At 48.8% G+C, this 13490-nt stretch overlaps 1 protein-coding gene and 1 long non-coding RNA gene across 6 annotated transcripts in view; both read left to right on the forward strand.

Moving 5' to 3' along the window:
- The window catches only part of CREB3L4 (cAMP responsive element binding protein 3 like 4), a 29688-nt gene extending 22103 nt beyond the window's left edge, over positions 1 to 7585 (forward strand). For 3 of the 5 annotated variants that reach the window (XM_080984732.1, XM_080984730.1, XM_080984731.1), the window contains exon 10: positions 399 to 2061. In XM_080984732.1, coding sequence (XP_080840858.1) covers positions 399 to 664 — 266 coding nt within the window. In that variant the 3' untranslated portion in view covers positions 665 to 2061. Of the gene's footprint in view, positions 1 to 398; positions 2062 to 7426 lie in introns of those variants that run through there. The other 2 variants (XR_013980208.1, XM_080984733.1) reach the window with 2 other exon arrangements.
- Positions 2960 to 7351, forward strand: LOC308465193. Its single transcript, XR_013980338.1, has 2 exons — positions 2960 to 4041; positions 4567 to 7351. It is a non-coding gene; the product is annotated as an uncharacterized lncRNA (long non-coding RNA).
- Positions 7586 to 13490: the final 5905 nt, after the last annotated feature.

Genomic DNA, 13490 nt, shown 5'->3' on the forward strand with positions numbered 1-13490 from the left:
AAGGTAAAGGACCCCTGGATGGTTAAGTCCAGTCAAAGGTGACTATGGGGTTGCGGAGCTCATCTCACCTTCAGGTTGAGGGAGCCGGCGTTTGTCCACAGACAGCTTTCTGGGTCATGTGCCCAGCAGGACTAAACCGCTTCTGGTGCAACGGGACACTGTGATGGAAACCAGAGTGCACAGAAACGCCATTTGCCTTCCCGCCACACTGGTACCTATTTATCTACTTGCACTGGCGTGCTTTCAGACTGCTAGGTTGGCAGGAGCTGGGACAGAGCAACGGGAGTTCAAAACAGGGATTTGACCCGCCGACCTTCTGATTGGCAAGCCCAAGAGGCTCAGTGGTTTAGACCACAGCGCCACCCGTGTCCCCTAACACATTTTCCCATCTCCTTTAGTGATTTCCCGACACATCTTGACCAAGGGCAGCCTTTCTGGTCCGGACGAGTCTCCCACCACCCGCAGCCCAGAATCGTCACATGTTCAAATGGAAGAACCCCGCGACGGGGACCCAGCAGCCGCCAGAAACCCTGACACCGCCAGGGAGACCACGATCGCCAACACGTCTGATCCAGGGTCACTGAGCGACGTCAAGGAAACTAATTCCAGGAGGCCCAAACAAGAGAAAGACCCTACAAAGCAAATGCACGCAGACGAGATGTAGCAAAGACTGGGGATTTGCTCTGCCAGGCAAAAGACACAGCAGGGCGTCCAAGAATCCATCTTGGTGCTGTTCCTCCTTTTCTGGGGCACACGATCCAGCCGGGATCCTGTCTGGGATGGCACAAGCAGCCTAAGATCTCTAGCGGAGAGAACAGATTTTGAGGAAGCTCCCTGGCTGTTCTAGGGAGGCTAGAATTAGGGGCTTTTAATGCCAGTTTTGGCTGAGCCCCCGGGATGTATGGGGAAGCAATCAAGGAGAGCCACAGAGCATGCGCAAAGTGGATTCCCGCTCGCCTCTTGTTGCCAAGTTAAATGCAACAAGCACAGGATCAGAGAAGTTGCTGCATGGAGTTTAGGAGCATCTGCGAGCCCCAGCACCTATCCCTCTCTCTCTTTCTTAAAAAAATTGGAGATTTGGAGCTTGACGTTTTAGGAAGGACAGGGCTGGAAGAAGAGAGCGCTGTGTTCTGCTGTTGGTTCTGCTATGTTCTTGTGCCTTTAAACTGGGGATAGGGTGCTGTTTTCGGCCAAAGGGAGACACAGTGCCTTGTGAGTAACCCTTTGGGGGCTGCATGACAATGGTGGGTGCGATGGGAGGCAAAGAATCGGTGCAGTGCAACAATGGATGTAACTCTTAGCTTTGTACAGTAGCTATGCATGCAAATCACCCCCATTCCAGGCAAACCAGAGGGCTCCATTGCTGCTTGATGGTTTCCTATAGGGGTCTGCTTGGCCACTGTAAGAACAGGATGCTGGACTTAGATGGGCATTTGGCAAGATCTAGTAGGGCTCTTCTCGTGTTCTTATGTTATGATCTTAAGCAGGGGTCAGCAAACTTTTTCAGCAGGGGGCGAGTCCCTCAGACCTTGTGAGGGGCTAGACCAGGGGTCGGCAACCCGTGGCTCCGGAGCCGCATGTGGCTCTTTTACACCTTTGCCGCGGCTCCGGGGCGGATACTAGCGAGGGGAGGAGGCGCATTGTGCGCCCCGACACTCCCCACTGTGGCGGGCACTGTACTGGCTGTGACGTCGCATGGGGGCAGTGCGTGCGTTAGTCACGCACCGTCCCGACGTCACCTTCCCGCCCGCCCGCTACATTGTAAGGGGCATGTACGCTGGTCACTGCATTGAAAGGGGGCATGTACGCTGGTCACTGTTTTGAAGGGGAGTGGAGAACACACACACACAAAAAGGTAACTTGTTAATTTAACATTTATTTCTATGAGGAGGAGTAATTCTGAGGGGTCAAACAAAGAAATAATAAAAAAAAGTGACAAAAAAGTTATTTTTATAATGACAAGTTTTGCGGCTCCCAGGTTTTTTTTCTTTGGAAACGGGTCCAAGTGGCTCTTTTTGTCTTAAAGGTTGCAGACCGCTGGGGTCTAGACTATATTTTGAAAAGAAAAAAAAGAACGAATTCCTATGCCCCACACATAACCCAGAGATGCATTTTAAATAAAAACACACATTCTACTCATGTAAAAACACGCTGGACCATTACATATTGATATCAATATCAATAGATATAAATTTTTTATTGATTTTCCAATAAAAACAGCCAATCAACATATCTGAATCATAATCTAATTGGGGGTGCCAGACTATATTTTGAAGGGGAAAAAATGAACGTATTCCTATGCCCCACAAATAACCCAGAGATGCATTTTAAATAAAAGGGCACATTCTACTCATGTAAAAACACACTGATTCCCGGACCGTCCGCGAGCCAGATTGAGAAGGCAATTGGGCTGGATCCGGCCCCCAGGCCTTAGTTTGCCTACCCATGTTCTTACGCAGGGGTCAGCAAACTTTCAGCAGGGGGCCAGTCCACTGTCCCTCAGACCTTGTGGGGGGGCCGGACTATCTATCTATCTATAATTTTTATTGATTTTCCAATAAAAACAGCCAATCAACATATCCGAATCATAATCCAATTGGTGGGCTGGACTATATTTTGAAGGGGGGGGGAATGAACGTATTCCTATGCCCCACAAATAACCCAGAGATGCATTTTAAATAAAAGCACACATTCTACTTGTGTAAAAACAATTTTACAGATCAGTTTCATTTGCTGAGACATTACTGCTACATTAGGAAGAAAAGGGGGGAAGAGGTGGAGGGGGTCATGGTGAGTGGGTTGGGGTCGGGTGGCGATGTTTCTATTTTACTTAGTGTATGTGTGGGGTTTTGTGACAGCGTCGCTTGTGCAGGTTCTCTTTGCTATTCGCTTGTATTCCTTTGGTGGTGAGTGAGGTTGGGGTTGGCCCAGAACAGGGATCAGCAAACTTTTTCAGCAGGGGGCCAGTCCACTGTCCCTCAGACCTTGTGGGTGGCCGGACTATATTTTGGAAATAAAAATGAACGAATTCCTATGCCCCACAAATAACCCAGAGATGCATTTTAAATAAAAGGACACATTCTACTCATGTAAAAACACGCTGATTCCTGGACTGTCCGCAGGCCGGATTGAGAAGGCGATTGGACTGGATCTGGCCCCCGGGCCTTAATTTGCCTACCCATGTTCTTAAGACTACTCAGACAACTTAACACTAAGGTGGTTGGGGTTTTTTTGGGGGGGGGGAGTGGATGAAAGAGGATGGCAGACCTCGTTTGCCTCAAAGATGAAGTCATATCCCAGGAGAATATTGCGGAAGGCACTCAAAAGGACATGGCAAGACGAACGAGAGGCAATCTCTGTTTTTTAGGCGGTGGCAGGGGAACGGGAGCGCAGAAGGTCTGGTTTACAGAACCATCTCCCTCTCTGGAAATGAGCTCATCTCTTTCCGGTGAGCCAAACGTAGATCACTGAACCATTCAGGGAGCCCTCGCCAATTTTTGATGCTCAAGCTTTGGCCCCAGAGGACAAATCATAGAATCGTAGATTTGGAAGGGACCCCGAGGGTCATCTAGTCCAACCCCCAGCAGTGCAGGAATCTCAGCTAAAGCATCCATGACAGGTGGCCATCCAACCTCTGCTTAAAAACCTCCAAGGAAGGAGAGTCCGCAACCTCCCGAGGGAGATCCTTCGACTGTCAAACTGCTCTTACTGTCAGAAAGTTCTTGCTGATGTTTAGCCAGTGTCAGGAGTCCAGGTTCCTAGCATGATAACACAGTAAGCATAGCTAATTAAAAAGGAGGATTTATTGCAAAAACAAACAGATAGCTCTGGGCAGCTCCAACAAAGCCTCCGGCATCATCATCAAGATGACCCTTCTGAAGACTCTTTCCGGCGTCTCCAGCAGATACTGAACTTACGACCCTTACGTCTCTTGTTTTGCTTCCTGTCTAACAACCCTCCCATTCGCCAACTCCTCGGACTTACTGGATCAGCTCCAACTTCTTCCAGCTCCGAGAGGCTGTGTCACGGTCCGGTTCACGGGTGATCGAAGTCCCGGCAGGGGAAGTCAGGACAGGGGGCAAGATGGCGGGGTGAGAGCAGGAACGGGGGTCCAGAAGCCAGGAGTCAGGAAGCCAAGAGTCCGAGGATCAAGAAGCAAGGAGTCAAGGGTCCGAGGATCAAGAAGCAGGGAGTCAAAAAGCCAAGGTTCAAGGATCAGGAAGCAAGAAGCCAAACGCAGCAAGGCAGGAAGTGTGTTGCTGTGGCAAAGAGCCGAAGGGAAAATGCTGACCTTATATCCCTTCCCAGCTCTTGCCACCAGGTGCTGTGAGTTACCAATCGGCCTCACCTGTGAGGCCATGCCTTGCCTCTTCAGAACAAACTTAGGAAGGCCCCAGTCCTGCAAAGTCCTATTGGTCACAGGGCCTGGCTCCTACACACACACCTGACAGGCTGTCTCCGAATTTATTTGTGCCTGATTGTGCTTCCGGGAAGCTTTGGCTGTGTTCTAGCCTGCTCTCAGCTATTGCCTTCTCTGTCGAGGTCAGAAAGAGCCGAGGTCTGCAGCTGCTGGCTCTCCCCTGTCTGACTAACATCAAAGCCTCCCTGTTCCTGGCTGCTTTCTGCCGTTGGCTGCAAACCTTCACTGGGAGCTGGCTCATTCCTGACAGCCGGAATCTCCTTTCTTGCAACTTGAAGCCACTGGTTCGAGTCCTACCATCCGGAGCAGGAGAAAACAAGCTTATTTCCTCTTCCATGGGGCAGTCCTTGAGATTTGAAGATGGCTGTCCTATCTCCTCTCAGTCTCCTCTTTTCCACGCTAAACATGCACGGCTCCCTCCAGGGCCGATCTTTCTGGCCCACAGTCCTCATCCACTCCCACCTCTTCCCAGAACTAACCCCTCGCCCCTTCTCCACCCACCTTCCTTCGTACCCTCCTTGAATGTTTTTGCCTGGCTGGGGAGATCAGAACTGAAAGAAATCGCTGCTGGATGAGGCCAGCCTCCTGTTCTCTCAGCGGCCACCCAGGAATCAGGATTCGAACCCAAGACCCTTCTCCCCTCCTGCGGTGTCCAGCAACTGGTATTCAGAAGCATTACTGCCTCTGACCATGGAGGCAGATCAGAGCCATTGTGGCTAGTGGTCATTGATAACCTTTTCCACAAATTTGTCCAATCCTCCTCCACAGCCATCCAAGTTGGTGGCAAGGAGTTCCGTAGCTTAGCTGTGGGGCTGTGTGAAGAAGGACTTTCTATTATCCATCCTGAATCTCAGAGATGGGTGTGAGTTGGGTTCAAACGGATCAGAGATCCAACGCCGAGGAAATAGAAACACGAGCTTCTCTTACGATCCGATCCGATAATCTTTATTGTCATTGTCCCATACAGAACAACAAAATTGAATTAATCTACATCAGACATTCAAAAACCCACAAGCCTGCTATCCCAGCTATCCCAGCCTGGTTAGCCCCTAAAAACTCTGATACCCCCTAATTGAATACAATTTACTCACATAAAGACTACCTTACACTGCGTTTAAAACCAAAATCGCATTTGGATAGAAACACTTTCTCAGGCGGCTAGTCCTGGCCTTTATAACCCTGTACCTTCTTCCAGAAGGCAGAAGCTGAAAGAGATCATTTCCGGGGTGTGCACTATCCTGCGCTATCTCTGCAGCTTCCTTATGGCACCTGGAAGCGTAGATTTGATCCAAGGTGGGAAGAGTGCACCCAATTATTCTCTCCGCAGTTTTTACAACCCTGGACAGCATTGTTTTTTTCCCTGACCGTGCAGCTCCCAAACCACACACACAGACCGTAGGTTAATACACTCTCCACAGTACAATGGGAAAATGCCATCAACAGGTCCTTTGAGAGATTATTTTTCCGGGGGATTCTCAGAAAATATAACCTCTGCTGTGCTCTCTTCATCAGGTCTTTGCTGTTTTCTCCCCAGGCGAGAAGAGTGACCGACACCGGCTTATTGTAATGTGTGGCTCCTCCCATTTCTGCCCCCAGCCCCGCCCACTGAGGCATGTGCCTCTCAGGAAAGTTGTCCAAGAGGAAATGTGGCCCCCGTGGGCTGAAAAAGCTTCTCATCCGTTTTCAGACACACACACCAATCCAGCGCAGCACCGGGTTCTCCTTGCGAGGAATTCTCTCGTACTCCTGAATCAAGGAGGGTGGGCCTCCCTGCACATAGGCTGACCTGGGCAGGGAGTCAGTGGCTCTGCCTGTGACCCAGAAAGTTGGTGGTTTGAGCCCCCCAGGGACGACTGGGGGCAGGATTCCTGCACTGCAGCAGGTTAGACTAGATCAGGGGTAGGCAACCTAAGGCCCGTGGGCCGGATGTGGCCCAATGGCCTTCTCAATCCAGCCGGAATCAGTGTGTTTTTACATGAGTAGAATGTGCCCTTTTATTTAAAATGCATCTCTGGGTTATTTGTGGGGCATAGGAATTCGTTCTTCTTTTTTCCAAAATATAGTCCGGCCCTCCACATGGTCTGAGGGACGGTGGACCGGCCCATGGCTGAAAAAGGTTGCTGACCCCTGGACAAGATCATGGGTAGGCAAACTGAGGCCCAGGGGCCGGATCCGGCCCAATCGACATCTAAATCCTGCCCACGGACGGTCCGGGAATCAGCGTGTTTTTACATGAGTAGAATGTGCCCTTTTATTTAAAATGCATCTCTGGGTTATTTGTGGGGCATAGGAATTTGTTCATTTCCCCCCCCCAAAAAAAAATATAGTCTGGCCCCCCACAAGTGGGCTGTCCCACTGTCTGAGGGACAGTGGGCCGGCCCCCTGCTGAAAAGTTTTGCTGACCCCTGGGCTAGATGAACCTCAGGGTCCCTTCCAACTCTATGATTCTACTGTATTTTATTCATTCTGCAGCTAAACCGCTCTCAATATTGGGAAGTTTCCCCTGCCTAATGTTCAACCAAAATCCGACATTTCTACTCCCTTGGTTTTAATCCTACCCCCCAGAGAGACCTCGTCTGCCTCATGCGAGACAGCTGCTTGTGTGTATTTTATTTCCCCATTTTCATATTTTCCCGTTAAAAGCACAGGAGCAACACTGTGTGTGTGTGTGTGTGTGTGTGTGTGTGTGTGTGTGTGTAATGCTCTGACAAGCAGGGTCGCCAGCTTCTGAGCCAGCCGCTGCTCCTCTGCTCCCACAATGTAAAAAACAGCAACACTCCATGTGACCTCCATGCCTGTGATCAGCTTTGGCCCAGCCTCTGTTAAAGACACAGGAGCAAAGCAGTCAGGTTTACTTCCTGATCAGTTGGCAACTCTGCAGAGACGCCGCGATGTCGTCTTCATGTAAATAAAATTGGTAACAGAGCTTGATTGATTATTTCGGGCTGTGTTTCCATTTTACAATGTGTCCTCACCTGCCGCCCCCCCCCCCCCGGTTTATTGCAGAAGTTTCTTGACACATCGCCCCCTCCTCGCCCCCACAACGACATCACCGCTGCGCTGCCGTATCGTGTAATTGTTGTATAGATCTGACGGGTCCTTATTATCTCACGAAGACAAATGTCAAGCATGGCAGGCAATAATAAAAAAGCTGCTTGCGCCTGACGTCTTCCATCACTTGCTCCCAAACCCTTGGCCGAGAGAGGCGTAGGAGTCCTCATTAGTTGCCGCTGCAAAGGACTTGACTCATTTTCAAGATCAGGGTGGAGGAGAAATCAATCAAGTCTCTCCACTACGAGGACATTGATCCATGAGCCCCACGTTTGTGGCGGAACATTTTAATGAGGCAAGGCCCTGGATGGGTGATCTCATTCAGGGGGTGGGTCTCTTGACAACCTATTCAGGAAGATCCAGGGCAGGGGGCAGAAATCTGATTTGGCTCGCACCGGAAGGCGAATTGTCACGGTCCGGTTCACGGGCGATCAAAGTCCCGGCTGGGGACATCGGGACCGGGGGCAAGATGGTGGGGTGGGACCAGGAACGGGAGTCCGGAAGCCAGGAGTCAGGAAGCCAAGGGTCTGAGGGTCAGGAAGCAAGAAGTCACAAAGTCAGGGGTCTGAGGATCAAGAAGCAAGGGGTCACGAAGTCAGGGGTCCGAGGATCAAGAAGCAAGGGGTCACGAAGTCAGGGGTCCGAGGATCAAGAAACAAGGGGTCACGAAGTCAGGGGTCCGAGGATCAAGAAGCCAGGAGTCAGGAAGCCAAGGGTCCGAGGGTCAGGAAGCAAGAAGTCACAAAGTCAGGGGTCCAAGGATCAAGAAGCAAGGAGTCACAAAGTCAGGGGTCTGAGGATCAAGAAGCAAGGGGTCACGAAGTCAGGGGTCCGAGGATCAAGAAGCAAGGGGTCACGAAGTCAAGGGTCCGAGGATCAAAGAGTTAAGGAGCCAAACGCAGCAAGGCAGGGAACGTGTTGCTGCGGCAAAGAGCCGAAGGGAAATGCTGACCTTATACAGTGGTGCCTCGCAAGACGAAAAGAATCCGTTCTGCGAGTCTCTTCGTCTTGCGGGTTTTTTCGTCTTGCGAAGCAAGCCCATTAGAGGTTTAGCGGCTTAGCGCTACAGTATTAGCGGCTTAGCCGGCTTAAAGATCAGCTGATAAGCGGTTTAACGATCAGCTGATAAGCGGCTTAGCATCAGCTGTTAAGCGGCTTAAAGATCAGCTGATAAGCGGCTTAGCGGCTTGGGAAAAAGGGGGGGGAAGGAAAAAAAAACCCGCAGGAACTCGCAAGACATTTTCGTCTTGCGAAGCAAGCACATAGGAAATTCGTTTTGCGAAGCACCTCCAAAACGGAAAACCCTTTCGTCTAGCGGGTTTTCCGTCTTGCGAGGCATTCGTCTTGCGGGGCACCACTGTATCCCTTCCCTGCTCTTGCCACCAGGTGCTGTGAGTTACCAATTGGCCTCACCTGTGCGGCTGCGCCTTGCCTCTCCAGAACAAACTTAATGAATGCCCCAGTCCTGCAAAGTCCTACTGGTCACAGGGCCTGGCTCCTGCATGCACTCCTCACCCGAATCTTGACTCATTCATTCTTTCCACAAACAGAAACACAGTCGTCCTTCAAAATCTGGATTTTGCGGTGCCGTCCTCCAGTCGAGTCATGTATACGAAGATTCATATATTGAAGTAAAGCATGCCTAAGAATGCATATAATATTGGAAACGGGATACAGAAATACATTATATTGCAGAAAACTGCCTTGTGGAAATTTCTGTGCATTTGGCAAGACTGCGTGCAGAACGAATGTGTATATGATGAGAAATTTGCACTAAAAGGGACAGCGAGGTCAGCGACAGGGGTCCTGAGAGGTTGAAATGTTACACAACCGGCATGGTGTGTTGACATTTATGAGGTCAGATCTGCCTGTCCGTTTCTCCTGTTGCATACGGACCATCCTCTTTGCCCTGTTGAGGAGGCGGAAGGGGGCTCATGGAGGGGAGGGCATCGATCTCACTGTATGCCAAGCAGGTGAATGAACCTTTGCCCCTATGGACGGCACGCTGAGGTCTGGTAACCGTGTTGCCAGAGTTGGCCCAAGGACAGAGTTGCCAGCTGGGTCTCCATTTCCCATCAGCCCCAGTCTGGAAGTTGGAGTCCAGCAACATCTGGAAGGTCACCCTTGTCCAAGACACACATCCCAGCCAATCAGGGATCACGCATTTAAATGCGTTTGCAGAGTTGTGAAGCAGCCGAGGCCATCCCCAGCCTCTCTGACTACCAAAGGAATACAAGCGAATAGTAAAGAGTGACACTGACACAAAAACCCACACATACACTAAGTAGAATAGAAGCAATGCCACCCCACCCACCACTCCCCCCTCCACCTCTTCCCCCGTTTTCTTCCTAATGTAACACTAATGTCTCAACAAATGGAACTGATCGGTAAAATTGACATTGCACATATTTTTGTAAACCAAGAAATCTTTAATAAAAATATATTTGAAAAAAAAGAAATTGCAGACCAATACAGTGGGTGAGGGGTGAATGGATAGGATATATAAATCCAATTATAACCAAGAACCAAATCAAACCATATCTTCATCAAATCAATTGTGTTGTTTAGTCGTTTAGTCGTGTCCGACTCTTCGTGACCCCATGGACCAGAGCACGCCAGGCACTCCTGTCTTCCACTGCCTCCCACAGTTTGGTCAGACTCATGCTGGTAGCTTCGAGAACACTGTCCAACCATCTCGTCCTCTGTCGTCCCCTTCTCCTTGTGCCCTCCATCTTTCCCAACATCAGGGTCTTTTCCAGGGAGTCTTCTCTTCTCATGAGGTGGCCAAAGTACTGGAACCTCAGCTTCAGGATCTGTCCTTCCAGTGAGCACTCAGGGCTGATTTCCTTCAGAATGGAGAGGTTTGATCTTCTTGCAGTCCATGGGACTCTCAAGATTCTCCTCCAGCACCATAATTCAAAAGCATCAATTCTTTGGCGATCAGCCTTCTTTATGGTTCCAGATCTTATTTCCATACATCACTTCTGGGAAAACCATAGCTTTAACTATACGGACCTTTGTTGGCAAGATGATGTCTCTGCTTTTTAAGATGCTGTCTAGGTTTGTCATTGCTTTTCTTCCAAGAAGCAGGCGTCTTTTAATTTCGTGGCTGCTGTCACCATCTGCAGTGATCATGGAGCCCAAGAAAGTAAAATCTCTCACTGCCTCCATTTCTTCCCCTTCTATTTGCCAGGAGGTGATGGTACCAGTGGCCATGATCTTTGTTTTTTTGATATTGAGCTTCAGACCATATTTTGCGCTCTCCTCTTTCACCCTCATTAAAAGGTTCTTTAATTCCTCCTCACTTTCTGCCATCAAGGTTGTGTCATCTGCATATCTGAGGTTGTTGATATTTCTTCTGGCAATCTTAATTCCGGCTTGGGATTCATGCAGCCCAGCCTTTCACATGATGAATTCTGCATATAAGTTAAATAAGCAGGGAGACAATATATAGCCTTGTCGTACTCCTTTCCTAATTTAAACAGCTATTCAAACAAACAAACAAACAAACAAACAAACAAACAAACTCTTTGGCCGGTTAAAACCCTATACAGAGATGGGGAAGTTGCAGCCCTCCAGATGTTGCTGGAATATCAGCCCTTGCCAGTATGGCCCAATCATCAGGGATGATGGGATTTGTAGTCCATGGGGAGCCCCCCTTGGGTTTGAATGTCCACTGCATCTTTCCTCAAAGGGCTTCTGGGACAAGTGTGTCTTCAGTGGCCGTTCAGAGGCCTGCGAGGAAGGAGCCATCTGCACTCCTGGGAAAGGGAATTCCATATCCGTGGAGCCACCACCAAGAAGGCCCTCTCTTTTCATTCCTAGCTGCAGGGGGCACTCTAGAGAGCTACCCAGCCTGCAGCAGCAGAGCTGCAGGTCCAGTAATCTGGATGAATTTCCTGCTTCTGGCAGGATGTGATTAATCCTAATCCTCTGGAGGAATCCATGATTATGGTTTTGTCCATCCCTTATGTAATCACCCACATGTCAGAAGCCTGCTCTTGGCAGAGGGAGGCAGAGTAAATAGGTCAGGGAACAGTGTGTGGGGACGACAACAGAATGACTGGTAGAAATGAGGCAAGATTTACTTAGAGGTGATGGTAGTTTGGGGGGTGTTGCTGTTAAATTAATCTCCCTACCTACACCAACAAAAAAAATAATTTAAAACAATGACCTACTGGATTCCATATAAACAGAGTGGGGGAAACTTCTGTGGATTTAAAAAACGGGCAGTAGTATATAAACCAATGGCTTTCAGAAATATAAAATCCTATAAACCTGGCAGGATTTGCTCAATCCAGGCCTTTTCTTTAGGACATTTACATAGAATCATAGAATTGTAGCGTTGGAAGGGATTCCAAAGTTCATTTAGTCCAACCTCCTGCAATGCAAGCATCACAGCTAAATTCCAGAACATCATAAATTCTCCTGCCCGCCCCTCAAATATGTCCTATAAAACATCCTTGCTCGGACCTGTGCTTTTAGAATTTTGAATCATTGCGTAGGGGAAAGATAGCCAAGTGCCATTTTTTGCCATATCAACTGCCAAATTGATTGTTGTTGTTGTTGTTGTTTAGTCGTTTAGTCATGTCCAACTCTTCGTGACCCCCTGGACCAGAGCACGCCAGGCCCTCCTGTCTTCCACTGCCTCCCGTAGTTTGGTCAAACTCATGCTGGTAGCTTCGAGAACACTGTCCAACCATCTCGTCCTCTGTCATCCCCTTCTCCTTGTGCCCTCCATCTTTCCCAACATCAGGGTCTTTTCCAGGGAGTCTTCTCTTCTCATGAGGTGGCCAAAGCTTCAGGATCTGTCCTCAGCTTCAGAATCTGTCCTTCCAGTGAGCACTCAGGGCTGCTTTCCTTCAGAATGGAGAGGTTTGATCTTCTTGCAGTCCATGGGACTCTCAAGAGTCTCCTCCAACACCATAATTCAAAAGCATCAATTCTTCGGTGATCAGCCTTTTTTTTTTTTACCAAATCGATAGTGGCACTAAACCATCTCAGTTATTCTGGCAATCTGCATCCTTGCTTCCTGGCCAAAGCTAGCAGTCATTTTGCCATCTTTTGCTCCTCCTTTCACACACCTGCAAGCAAGCGAGGCAGAAATTCAACAGGTCAGGCTTTCTCCTTCCACAGCACAGAGTCACACTGATGAGTGAAGCTTCCCCGCTTGCATTTATGCCTGCCAGACGGCCTTTAAAAGACACAGGAGTCCTGCTGGGGAAGGACAAAGCTAACAACCGTTTTCCTTTCCCCATCTCACAAAACAAAACACATACACAGCCCAACAGGACAATGACAATAATCCACCAACAGCATACAAATCAATATGGCTAACCTGATCCAAAACACCCACCCACCTCACTCACACACGAAAACAAAGATCACCACAGCCAATAACAAACAATCACACCCTAGGCCAACCCCAACCTCTCTCACCACCAAAGGAACACAAGTGAACAACACAAGCAACGCTGACCCCAAACTCTACATACATTAAACATAATAGAAACACCGCCACCCGACCCCACCCCCATCCATCTTCCCTCTCTCCACCCCCCCTTTCATTTTTTTTTTCTTCTCCCCCTAATGCCTCAACAAATGAAACGGATTTGTAAAAATGTTACATGAAGAAAAGAAAATACGAGGCACTACACTTCTGTAAAACAAGAAAATCCTTAATAAAATATTTTTAAAAAAAAAAACCACCCGGAGAGTTGCCAATCAACCTTCTTGTGCCTTGAACAAGTGGCTTGATATGTTCAGAGTGCAAGATTTCAGAGCATGGAAACTGGATCTGATGGTTTAACGTACTTGCTTCCCACTGGAAGGCTGATAGTGTTATCTGAGACAAGGCCTTCCCAAGCCAGCTTTTAAGACACAAAGTGAAGACGAAATCAATTCATTAAAGGGATAATGAACCTAACAACACCCTAGAGTCTGGCACAGCAAGTCCAGTAGAAACAATTCCGAACAATTTAAAACAGAGAAAGCAACAGCAAAATCAATAGCAGAGCCA

This window comes from Podarcis pityusensis (assembly GCF_964106645.2).
Source record: "Podarcis pityusensis genome assembly, chromosome: 16".
In the NCBI taxonomy this organism is placed as follows: Eukaryota; Metazoa; Chordata; class Lepidosauria; order Squamata; family Lacertidae; genus Podarcis; species Podarcis pityusensis.